This window comes from Echinococcus granulosus, assembly GCF_000524195.1.
Source record: "Echinococcus granulosus chromosome Unknown EG_S00229, whole genome shotgun sequence".
Taxonomy (NCBI): Eukaryota; Metazoa; Platyhelminthes; class Cestoda; order Cyclophyllidea; family Taeniidae; genus Echinococcus; species Echinococcus granulosus.
Genome location: NW_020170609.1, coordinates 41393 through 54262, shown reverse-complemented (window position 1 = coordinate 54262; position 12870 = coordinate 41393). Strand labels below are relative to the sequence as shown.

The following is a 12870-nucleotide window of genomic DNA, read 5'->3' as shown; positions in this document are numbered from 1 at the left end:
TAAAGGGTACTCAAAGCGGATCATTATGGCCTGAATGATCAGAAATCCCAAGTATGGGGCTTGTCCAACAAATTTAAAGGCTATTGAAAATATTTACTGCCGAGGGCTAAATGAGCACAGGTCCATGACAGCAAGGTTGTGAAAAACATGCTAAATTCGAAAAACCATTCTACCCTGATATGCTACCGTGGAAAAACAAAGAAGTGTAAAATGCTCCTTTGCATTTGACGATTTAAATATTCTTCTTAAAGCACTGTTACAGTTCATGGATACCTCCTCCAAGTTTTTGGAAGATGAGTTGATTGGGGTTGAACCACATTGCAAGGGCAAAACTAAAATCCAATGGCAAAGGAAGGTAAACGCATGATACCCTTCTCGGTCTCTTAAATAGATCTGCTGTAACGTACGAGCAAGAGTGATACGTAAGTTGCGCTCGTTGGAGAGGATAATTTGGTCTCGGAGTGCACGTTGCCAGAAGTTCCTCACCATGCTGTTTAGAATGTGGACAAGACTTAGGTTTCATCGATCTCGACAAGTTGCCTCAATGATATTGAAATCAACTAACCCAACGCCTGACATTCTCTCAGCCCGTGACTAACTTTCTATTACTAGAGCCACAGACCAAGTAAAGAGACACTCTTGCTTGATATTAGAGCATGAGAGAGCCTTGTAATTTTGGTTCTTTAGTCTTTATGATTCCGGATTCCCAGTTGAAATTTTAACGTTCTGCTCTTATCTGCAGTCTCCCTCTACCCTCTTTACGTTAATTCTAAGCCTTCTTCCGAAAAGAATAAATTTCGAATTTGTCAGTGAGAAAAATTTTGGCGGAGTGCAAGTAATCCCCTTAATTATTTCATTACTGCCTTTACGCTTAGAAGAGCATAGGTGGCCCACTTAAACTTAGCTTAACTAAGGGCGAACCTTTTGAGAGCGCACAACTTTTACTTGACATGTAATTAGACTCCAATGTTAGCAGATGCTTTAGATGCTTTATAAACTCTGAAGAGTAGATTTGTCTTGACTAGAAAGGGAAATCACACAGAAAGTGGGTTCCCTTTGGTTTTGACTTGGCTAATTAATGGAAGTACAGCACTAGTTAGTCCTGATAAGAAGATACATTGGTTGAGGCTAGATGCAATTCGGTACTTAATTAGAGAAAAATTTTATTATTTATTTCAAATATACTCAAAAATTTTTTTAGTGTTCTTCAAAGCAAATAAAGCAAAGACGTTTGTTAGAAAATGTTCATTTTGCCTTATATATTCTTAAAATGCTTTGCCACGAACAATTACAATGGCTTTAAGGCAGGAGATTTTAGTCTTTGGTTGCGTCTCCAAACCATTTCAACGTTATTTGTGAGCCAATTATTTTCATGTCAATATGTCTTGCGGTGGATATAGGGACACCAGAGGTTGCTCTACTCGTGACAGCTGTAAAGAGAACACATCACGATGGGAGGTAACCTTTTCTTTCTTGGTTTGTTATCGAAGGCGAACACCAAGTAGCAGAGAGCCGGAGCTGAAAGACTGGAATGGCTTCTCTCTTTTGACAACTGGTGTCATTTTCGTAATGTACTAAGAGACCGTCACTTGAACATGTAGGAGGTTGAAAGTAACCCTAACGAAGGGACATCCCTATGTCCCTCAGTGCAAAGACTTGGCCAAACGGCAAGAAACTTCTAATTTAACATGTTTTCTTCTTGGAAAACACCTCCACAAAACCTTTTTACCATTCCTTATGCACTTTTCAGAACTGTGTCAGTCTTGCGTACAATAATTCAAATGGGACTTCTATTCAGAGCAAAATAAGTTAATGCCATTACCAGTTGCAGTCAACGTGGTGACAAAAAATCCATCAGAATAAAAGGTAGTATTGAGAAGAACCGAAATCGTATTCCAAATTTGGCTTAACATCAGTTTCGGAAGCAGCTTTATAGTGAATATCAAATCAGTTGAATGTAATAAAGAAAGTGCGAGGTATTCTGTTTAAAACATTTGTAAAATTTCCAGTGAAAATGGGGGGGTTATGCATCGGTTACACTATTTTTTTGGGTTTTAGCTCAATAGAGTACGAAAGGTGAATGTTGTTGCCATCCGATAGGGATTAATATCATGTGTATACCTATTTTGAGCATTAGGGCTACGATTTCAAAAAGCCAAATTCCAATTCAAAAGGAAAAATTTCGAATTATTTCCAATGCTAGATCATTTAATTCTTATAAAAGCTTCTATAAGGTGTGTGATTACCTGAGCTTAAATTCTACCGAAGTTTATATACATTCCAATTCATGATTATCATACCGTCAAACACATCGCAGGTTTCAACACCTCCCACTTCAATTGCAATAAAGCTCAAAGAAACGTGTGACAATCTCTACAGTTCTCCTTTTAGTCCTTGTTTTTATTTTGATCCCTCACCTTAAAAAAGGTGGGTAGTATTTATTGAGAGCATTTTGAGATATCCGGTGCCTGATTATCAAATTTTCGCGAGCATACCAAACAACTTCTATTGAAATTGACTGGACTGCGGTAGATGCGAGTGTAAACAACCTAATTTCGGTGGCGAGTTCTACAAACGGAGATTTTGCATTGCAGTCAAGAAGATTCACTAATTGCTTACAGCAAGCATGCACACATTTCCCCATTTATGAGCAGTCAATTGCGAATGTGTTTGTATGCCATAACATTTTCTAGGACCACTTGATAGCAACTTTGACCGCAATCTTCTGACAAAATTTAGGAGGCGTTCATGTAAAATACACTTTGTAGAAATTGGTAGTAGCAATGAAACGGTCAAAACAAAGTCTCACCTTCCAAAACTTACCCGTAGTTGATTTAAAATCTAGGACGAAATTAAGAGACAAAATTACTGTCAAATACTTCTTCTCCGCATTCCCTTCACATCAACCTGAGGTAGTTTATGACGGTCACGTAAAAAATATAGGCAAAGGTGAATAAAACTAGAATTTTTGCCTCTGGAGAAAAAAATTTTATATTCAGTTTATGCTTCGTGGAATCGAGCATTACAGAAGGTAATGGTGTTAATTATCATTAAAATATATTTCTATGTGCTACTTGATGTTATGCATTGGTTTTCTGGAAGGACTTTACGAAGAAATCTGGTTATCTCAGATATTTACTACCTTCGATATAATTATTCACTTCTTCAACTTCTGCTTTGCTATTGGAAGGATAATATGTGGCAAATGCAAGTTCTATTTTGCTATTTAGCTTGATCATGCATGATATTTGTTCTGCAAGATTTATGCAGGGTTGTTGAAATCTAGATAGGATTTGACAAGTTTGCAATTTAGCCTCAACGCCACAAGTCTTGTCTGAAATTGGAAGACTTTACTATTCCGGGGGAGAAAATGCACCTTAGGCCTGATTGGCTACTAGCATGTCCTAGAGGACATGGCGCCAAACGGAAGTACAATGACGGAGCCTTAAGTGCGAATGCGACCCTTACACACTGATAAAAGACAACACAGAATAAAGTCCGTTCTACATTTCGTATGTTATGATTCTACCAATGGTAACGATAGCCTGCTTAATGGCAGACGCATGACTAGTCATGGCCTCCAGAAATGGGGAAGTAACTTAGGCTGCAATCCATCTTTAAATGTAGTGCAAATCAAAATTGAACGAAACAAGTTTTTATTTTAGGAAACTTAAGGATAGCTCAGTCGGTAGGAAGTCCCAGCATTGCAGGGCAATTCAATAAAATCCAATGTAAACTCTGAGCCTGTAATAGGAGTATAGTACTGCCTAGCTTACCACTTGTAGTTTTCCATTATTTGTCTAAGCCAGATTTATCAACTTAATTGGGTATTAAACGATCATGCCGTACAAATGCGATTAAGAGATATAACACCACCTACAACTTACCGTGCAAATATAGGGAGTAAACTGTAATTAGTAACTGGTCTCCGCCCTGTTGGAAAAGCACCGGAGGGTCGTCTAGATGTTGATAAAAGTATATCCATTTCTAAGCATCAAAATGTCATCACCGAAATCCCGAAATGTAACAAATGAAGGCAAGCAGGCTAAAATACGTTGCGATAATTAATTTTCCACTACCTAAATCGTATTTTTCGGGCAGCATATGAGACATGGTAGAGAAGGCGACATTAAGCAGCACCTAAAACTTGTCATGCCCATTTTGGCTGTTTAACTTAATACATTACTCTTCCTTGACATAAAGTGCTTGAGCAAAGAAAGCACTGAGATTTTCCAAATAGTTAACATAATTTAATGCGTGATATTAAATTTGACATAAGACCATTATTCTCTTTAACTTTGGGATGGCCATGCACTTACTGACCACTCGAGGAAACTCAGTAAGAGCACCAGTTATGAAATGTTGCGGAATGTATAAGAAAGAATATTCATTGCAAATTCTAGGGCTGGAAACAAAAACACTGATTCTTGAGTTGCTGGCACCATTAAGAAAGCCCACATTTACTAAGGAATACTACCGTAACAGCTCTTTATGCATAAGTTTTGTAGGCAAGTCCAGACAAAGCTGAGTTAGGGTGGTAGACAACATGGAGAAAGGGTAGAAATGGAAGCAAAGCTCCCTTTAAAAAATGGCGCATAACACATGGATAGTGATGTCTAGCCGCATCTGACAGGCGTAAAACTTGTGTAAACGGTCCTAATCTTGCTTATAAACAGTAATGTTGGGCGTGGAGAACCGTAGTCCGCTGCTTTGCTGTACATATCTGTGAATGGCCAGGAAGCATAGCGTTTGATTATGGATAGTTAAAAAATTGTTGTAAAATCGTAAGCTAGAAATTGCCTGCTGCGAGTTCAATAAACACAAATATTCACAATGAGGACTAATTATAGATTTCGGACATTTTAGTTTAATTCGTGTGACGTATCTCCTTCAAGATTTCATTTGCAGTGCTTTATTGATAGAAAATTTGTGGAATCAACAAGTTCTTTATAAGATGAGCTCTTAAATTGCAAGCTGCATGCTCATTGGTGGAGGGAGGTCTGGCCTTAAACAAAGACAAGTAATGAAGACCTGAAACAGCTGTGGTGAAGTGGATATGCACAATAAAATTAGCAGTTTGCAAGGATTAAACACATACAATTATTGGTCAAAAAGTATTAAGAAAAATCCTAACAAAGAAAGGAAGGAGTCTTCCACGTAATTGCCTGTTCCTGCGAGAGGCCATTTTATTGCTATCCGTGAGCTGTCCGAAAAAAAAATAAAAGCAAAAATAAAAAATAAAGGCTGTTGAAGAGTGAGCTATGCACTACGAAAATAAAAGTAACCTTATTTTTAGAGCTTATTAAAGTACCCAGGTGGTCGAGATCATTTCAGCGGTGCGAAGGTGGTCCCCGTGGTGGAAAGTGACCAAGCTGCTCTCACGCAAACGACTAGCAGCCCGGACAACGCAACTTTAGAATCCAAGCAATAGTGTCGGAAGCAATGGCTTGTGGTAAAGAAGTTGTACCTAAACAAGAAGTCATATTAAATTTGTGGGCATGTGCATAAGATCCTAATTACAGTAAGAAAAATGGAACACACCGATGCCCGGCAGCAAGGCATCCAAACAGCGTAGACGTTTATAAGACGCCATACTTTTGTAAGTTGATGATGGGTCTGGCCATCAGGACAATAATTACATTTGAGAATTTGGAACTCTAAAACAGTTAATATGCATAGGAGATGTGTTTCTGAGAGTGATAACATGCTCTTAGCCATAAAAGTTTATTTTCATACCAATTTTTAATTTAAATAGTTTTAATCCACCAAAAACCTACTTCCAAAACTGGCGTTAAGCCAAGCTTAAATTACAAAAGTCGACTCTTTTCAACTTTACCCTTATTTCTTAATGAAATTCTCAGCTACTAAGTGAATGTGGCTATCGATGTCATCCCATTTGCAAGAAAGTTTTACAAGGTTCTTTAACTCGAGTGGTGTATGGAAAACAGTTTTGCAGTGGCAAATGCCAAGAGAGGGATTTTCCTAAATGTGATAGGCTTTTTTCACGGATGTCACTGGCAGCACACCTTCTAACAACCCTATATCCGCAGCATGACAATAACTACCTGGAGGATTTACTAAGCAAAACTTAGAGACAGACATTCAGGCACTACCCATGGCTGGAATGTCCTGCCTCTAAATATATTTATAGTTCATTTGAGTAAAGTGTTATAAGGGGCATTACAAATACATTTACCTCAATGAGTGATGTATTTGATGTGTCAAAATGGTGTGGAATTCGTTTCAAGTTATTCACTGCACTTGCGTTACCAAACTTGGTAATTCATGGCTTTGGAATGCAAATGAGCAAAATGTACTAAATATCTTTATCATATTGTCGGTATGGAGAGTACACTGAAACTCTTTGCCCGTAGCAATTACATATTTTTAATCCTTGAAGGCTTAGCTGACTCAGGTATACTGATACAGGTTTATTTTTGATATAGGCAAAACGCATTCACCTGGCGAGTTTACTCACAGCATATTTTATTACTGGTGCAAACTACCATTACTGACGACGTTTGGAGAAGCCTAATCGTTGATTAGCATAAGCAAGTGTGTAAGGTGGAAGTGGGAGGCTAAAGGGAAGAGAGGAGATTGAGATTATACGGAGTCCTTGCTTTTTATTGCTAAACAATCACTACTAATATGTCTGATATTTTCTAAGTGTGACGTGTGCTGCCTGCAGTTATTATCCCAGCAAATAATAATAATGATAATAATAATCTTTATTATTTTACCTTTATTGCCTATCATTCTGTCGATGAGTTGTCTTAATGCCAATAAAGTTGGCTACTTGGTCAAAGGCTTTTTTTAGAGGAATAGGGAGGAAAATATAAAGCAGTTGATTCTGCTCATTCTAAATTGTGCAAATAGGCATTAAGATATGCGATTTTGGAAGGGACACTGCCCAAAGCAAAGCATTTTGCAATTCTCTTTTATATCAAAAGAGTAATATTAGTGGAAACCAAATCTTTCAGCAGCATATTAGTTTTCTTTTGTTTTTCTTTCGTGTGGTTAAATAATGTATAAGCTGCGAGGTGATAATACTTCGGTAGGCGTATTAATTAGGATTGGACTTTAAAACCGGAATTTTTTAGGCTGTAATATATTTCATCATACCTTTTCAAAACGCGATCCACAAAATTAGACGACAATTATCTTTACATTTTAGACTCACTTTTGGACAGGTATGAGAGCACCGTTTACATCAAAATCGAGTTTGTGACAAAAGAGAAGAGATGACAACCGTGTCACATGCTTTGCAAAGTATCCTTTTAGCATTTCGTCTGCACATAGGAGACAATTTGGTGTTACAGCACTCAAGGGCATAGGAAATTACAACTGAAAACCAGGTGACAAAGCTACCTTTCATCGACGACTAGTTAGAAGCCAATTACAAAGCCAGTTAAATCGTGAATAAGAAAGTGAGACCTCTATTCATCACAAATGATTCAAGTTGTCATTCTTACCTGATTGCCAAATTGCGTAATAGTATTTCTCTAAATAACGCAAAATGGCGCTTACGTGTGATATAACATTATTTTACGCATTCCTGTATATCAGACCTTTAACAAAGCATGTACTTCAATTCACCCAATAAATCACCTAAAAGAGTAAAATTTGCCGCTTGCAAAAGAACTGTCTTCTATGAAATCCGACGGCAATTGTGGCCAACACTAATGGATAATTTCGAACTAAGCATCGTCAACTGACGCTTTTGGAAAAAATTTTGGGTGAATGCGCGTTTCAGTCTGAACACAAGCCGAGTTGTTCATTTTTTCAACTCTTGGATATTCATTTCGTCGATTCGGCTTTGTCACAACAAGGTTAATAGTTATTTTGGAAACAATCATTCCTTATCCGCTTTCCATTCTAACACTTTGTAGTGGTCATTATCAAAGCCTTTAAAATTTTCCACTTTGAATGGCAATTCTTTTTTAGTTTAAGCTTTTATCTACCAACAAATTCCCAGAATTGTGTTTTTTGTTCATGAAGCAACTTTCTATCTAACTGATTTCAGCGAAATTGAAAGTTCAATGGTACCAATCAAGAATTTCAGTTAAGATTGGGCGCATTCAGCTTTGACGAGATAGCTTGGATGGTGTCGGTTGTGCATTTAATCTTTCTAGATTTGTGGTTAGTGACATTAAAATTTGACGCACCCCATCATGTGCTATTGCAATTTCATGGGTTAAAACAACCTACACTTTCTTTGAAAATGCACATGTTAACCTAAAGTCAAAACAGTTTTGCTGTGGTATCAAGATATTGCCACGGTTTAATTTTATATTGCATACAAGTAAAATAATCAGAAATAGGATAAATAACTTGAAAAATCTGGACTTTAAATTGCAAACAGAGCTTCTGTTAATCAACTAGCTATGAATGGAAAATGGTAAAAATGTTTCATTTTGGTGGAAGACATTCCCAAGTGCCGTTTTAACTACTTCATTATCAGTTATGTTTTGCACATCGTAAAAGCACTGAAGCACATTGAAATTTACTTGTAGGTGTGATACTTATAAAAGTTCAGAGTCACAAAAAGGTTAAAAGGGGCCAATAAACGTCAGGTTGATAGGAGTCGTGCTGTGGGCAAACAATCAGACCGATGATTGCATAAATGTAGCAAAAGTTTGACCCATGTCTGCATTGTGATCACAGCTGTCACCAGTCAAATTTGCATCTCAGCGGATGGATTTAAACCACCTCCAACATAAAATAGAAGAGAATGATGAACCCGCACATTAATAAGACGCTTTTTCCATTAGCACTGAAGATGTACTTTATCGCTAAATTAGGAATATTACATCCATTAGTTTCAGCAGTAGTCAAAACGATATGAGGCACTAAAACCCAGTCTTTTTCGAAGATGTAGCCCATAAAATAAGTTAGGTATCCCAATACACGCCCTCAATTATGAATTTACAGGTGATTAAATTTTCTTTTAGTAACCATTTAAGAGCACCCCTAAAAGGTTCCAATTCTACCTTTAACAGTCACTCAATTGAAAATTAGGAAAGCATGTCGACAAAAAAGCTGTCTTAATAGCTTGTGCAATTTTTGTGCCTCTCATGGCCCCATTTGGCCCAGGTTCCATTCTAGGTCATCTACCCAGTAATTTTTTAACCAGATGAGAAACAAAGTAGAATATTTACCTCAGGTTAAACTGTTCCTCAATAATTCATGGGCAAGTGGATTACAGGAACGATGGATGTAGTAATAGAGGGATGAATGAATAAGGTGACAAACTGATAGGCATATACTCCTTTGTTAGAATAGCGCATGAAATGAAACCAGATCAGTGACAGCATCCGAGATAGACACAAGATAGATGTGCTACGACCGAACGCCTTGATGTGTGAGTAGCAAATAGTAGATTAAGCAACTGTGAAGGCTAAGCATTCGTACTACACAAAGCGATTTACAAATGAGACATTATTTTTAGTTTCATTTGCAAAAGGTCGATATTTGATGTTGGATGACTCACAGAGATCACCATGACTCCCAGGCGACCCTTCGCATTCCTGACAATGCAGACATGACGTTGCAAAACGCACTGATGTTGACTTCTTCAGACAACCCACGTTGGTGGAGGAGTATGAAGTAAAACAACTGTCCACATGGTAAAGGATGAAGCCGACAATTTTGGCTGCTTTTGAGATACCACATTGGTGGGTGGCTACAAAGGCAAAAGAGTGTATATTATGTCTAAGTTTTACTTATAAAGGGATTTTGTATTTCTAAGTATTTTGCTTACCAATATTAATCGTACTACTGACGGCAGGCTAAGTTCTAGGTCTAATTTTCACATCTGATACAGATTTCTCATTTCTTTTAGCTTTGCTTTGCACAATATGGCTGACACTTGAACAGAAGAATAACTACGTAGTTGCATGTATAATGAGTTCTAAACCACTCAGACATTAGGAATTCGCATTGTCTTTTTATCTGGGTGGGTGTAAGCGACTCTGATTAACAATAGAAAGCTTCTCTGATAAAAAGGATTTGGAAACAATTTTAAGTATATCAAAAGCAACAAAATGTAAAATTGATAGCGTTATTAAATGCCAAACCAGCAATGTTGGGCCTTCATGCGTTAGCGGTTTACCTTAAAACCCGTGTTTTTGCGATAGAGCTAAAACTGTCTGTACAACCGTTCACAATAGTGTATTTTATGTTTACAAAGAAAAAGAGGTGCAATTTCTTAAAAGTTCTAGTATTAGTGTAACCAGATTCTAAAGTAATTTGTTCTCAAACCTACTCAAGCCATTCCTATCTATCCATCGTTTAACTCTTTTAACTGTTTAGAGTTTATTTAAATGATATTGTGAAAATTTGGCCAGACTTCTTACTTTGATGATAAAATAAGGCAAATATACCCAAATCAACTAAAATGGCTGAGGAAATGATAGATGAATTACCAAATAATTTGACCAAAGTATGATTTGAATGTCTGTTACTAAAATGCCTCCTGATTCTGCCCCACTAATGGCCAAGAAAGTGGATTGAAAAAGCATATTGCCGTATTAGGGAAATTTTCTATCTCAAATGCAGTTTCCCACTCCTGTTTTTAGTATTATATTATCACCTGTTTCGCAAAAATGCACTTTGGCAAGATGGGTATGGAAGGTGGTACCCTGTGTTTGAGTACCGCACATACGAGAAAGAACTGTAATATGTGGCAGTAAAAACAGACTAGTGATTTAAAATGGCGGCCACGGATTAACCATCTACTATGGAGATTGCATAGTTCTATTATAAAACCGCACCAGCTGATGAAATTAGTAAATGTAGGCTTTACGTAAACCAACTTTGGGCTCTCGCGCATTTAGCAAAAAAAACCCTTAAAATAACTTATTTTAGGTGTTTGGTCCATAATATGAAGTAACTGCTTCATGTACATGCACCGTGAAGCTGAGATTGGTGTCCCTTCAACAGTTGACTGCTTTCACCTCTGTATTCTTCCATCTTCTCCTTTATTCAAACTGATTTTTCATGAAATTCTGCTTCAATGAATGTGTTGTAAGCCGCGTTCATTCATCACGTGAAGAGAGTTAACTTTCGTTCCAACATGCAATGGTTTACCGTAGCAGTTGCTGTACAGCAACTAAAAGAGGTGCGGCAGTAGGGAAAGGTTATTGAAAAGGTCCAGCAGACTTGATTATAGTAAGTGACCAGTCAAAAACAAAGGTGGGTGTAGCGGTTGACTGTAGTCATCTGAGGATGCCTTATCACAATTACCACGCAGGAACAAGCAACGCGAGTCTCAAAGGAACCAGCTTATACTGTGGCAACTCAGAAAGGAAAGGTCGAAAGAAAATGAAAAATTACGCTACAGATCAAACAGGAAATGGAGAAATGTAAAAATCGGCTGAGAGGAAGTCCCCTGAAACTAAGAAAATCTGCGTAAAGAGTTTTGAGCTCCCTATTGCAAAAGGAAGTTAAAGGCATCGCTTTATTCTCATTCTACTTACCTCCCTCAAGAGAGCAAAATTTTTGGACTATTCATAGCTCTAGCCAAAACCATGACCACAGATATAATTAAGATATGAAAAATGAAGCCAAAGTGGAAATATTTGTGACTACAGTATTTGGGAAAATCTTGTGTCTTCATGGCTAGTGTACACAGTTTGTACGAAAAACAAAAACGTGTTCCAATTAAGCGCAGTTTATAAAACGCTTGGTCAGTTTTGAGGCTATTTTAGATTTTTGGAAGAGGATATATTATTTTTTGAGGTAAAGATGTTCAGTGAGGGAAAGATTGCGAGATTATTATTGTACAGAGGAAGTGGTGGGATGTGCACATGAAAGTACCACCATGCTACCGCGACAAAGTGACAATTCGTGGCCAGATGCCGCACAACTGCGGTTTTTTTACCATATTACCTGCTTCTTTCCGTTGTTATCCTCGCTGGTGGTCAATATTAGACATCATTAAATCTGAGATTAGGTTAACATCTCATCGCTCCAATATTGCCGTGTGATTACGCCATTAAAGTGGGAAGATTAAATGGCTCCTAAATAAACAGATACGGCCAAGTGGGCATCTTGTGCCTCACCACACACACAAATAATGAACGAGTGCTTTTAAAGAATGAATGACCTCTGCACATTTGTTTACGTCGAAGTGATCTTTTGCCATTCTGTTACTCGATTCAATCAGACCGAGCAGTGATGCATATTCTTAAAGTTGGCTTAATTCTTCAGAATTTTGGTAGTGCATGTATTTTAAATATTAAAGCTATTAGTCCAGATCCTTTGCCAATGTAAATATTTTGCATATTCCAAATTGAATTGGACAAATTTTGGTTGAAAGTACGTTGCACTACCTCAACAGAAATTGCAACCACTTTTACTAGTTTGCTCGTTTAGCTCTACTTTTTGAATGGTTGGGTATTTAAGTCTCTGACGTATTACTTTCATTTGGTGGCATGGCCTCCCGGCCCCACCAGTAGCCGGTTAGCCCTCCTCCACGTGCTTAACTCATTTTCTGCCCCAGTATTACAAATTCGCTCAATTTTGGACGAGATTCTTAAGGCCAAGGTGGATTTGCCAAACTTGCCAAATCCTGTTCCGCTTTCATTAGTCCTGTATAAATTTGAAAATTCATTAGAGTGAGCTAATTTTGCCTGCATCATAGGCAAACTAATGTTGCAAGGAGTTGTGCAAGCATCGGAAAATGATTAAAAGTGTGTATTATAGAATCATTAAAATATTTCTCTACATATGGCACTAAGCAATCATATTGTATTTTAGAGAAAAAATAGACATTCAATTTGTATTTCTTGCAGTGTGCAGCATTCCTTGAAGGAATCGCAAAATCTACCATCTGATTAGTTTAAATTACGAAGTAATTGATAGTTGCTG

The 12870-nt window shown here is 37.5% G+C and overlaps 1 protein-coding gene across 1 annotated transcript; it reads right to left on the bottom strand. All coding sequences in view use genetic code 11, as the record gives it.

Annotated features, from left to right (window-relative positions):
* Window positions 1-5390: 5390 nt before the first annotated feature.
* On the bottom strand, window positions 5391-5593 carry EGR_10525 (hypothetical protein; the record flags this gene model as incomplete). The annotated part of the gene is made up of 2 exons (XM_024499774.1): window positions 5391-5467; window positions 5542-5593. The coding sequence occupies 2 exons, from the start codon at window positions 5591-5593 to the stop codon at window positions 5391-5393; spliced, it is 129 nt and encodes a 42-aa protein (XP_024345814.1).
* Between the last annotated feature and the right edge of the window lie 7277 nt (window positions 5594-12870).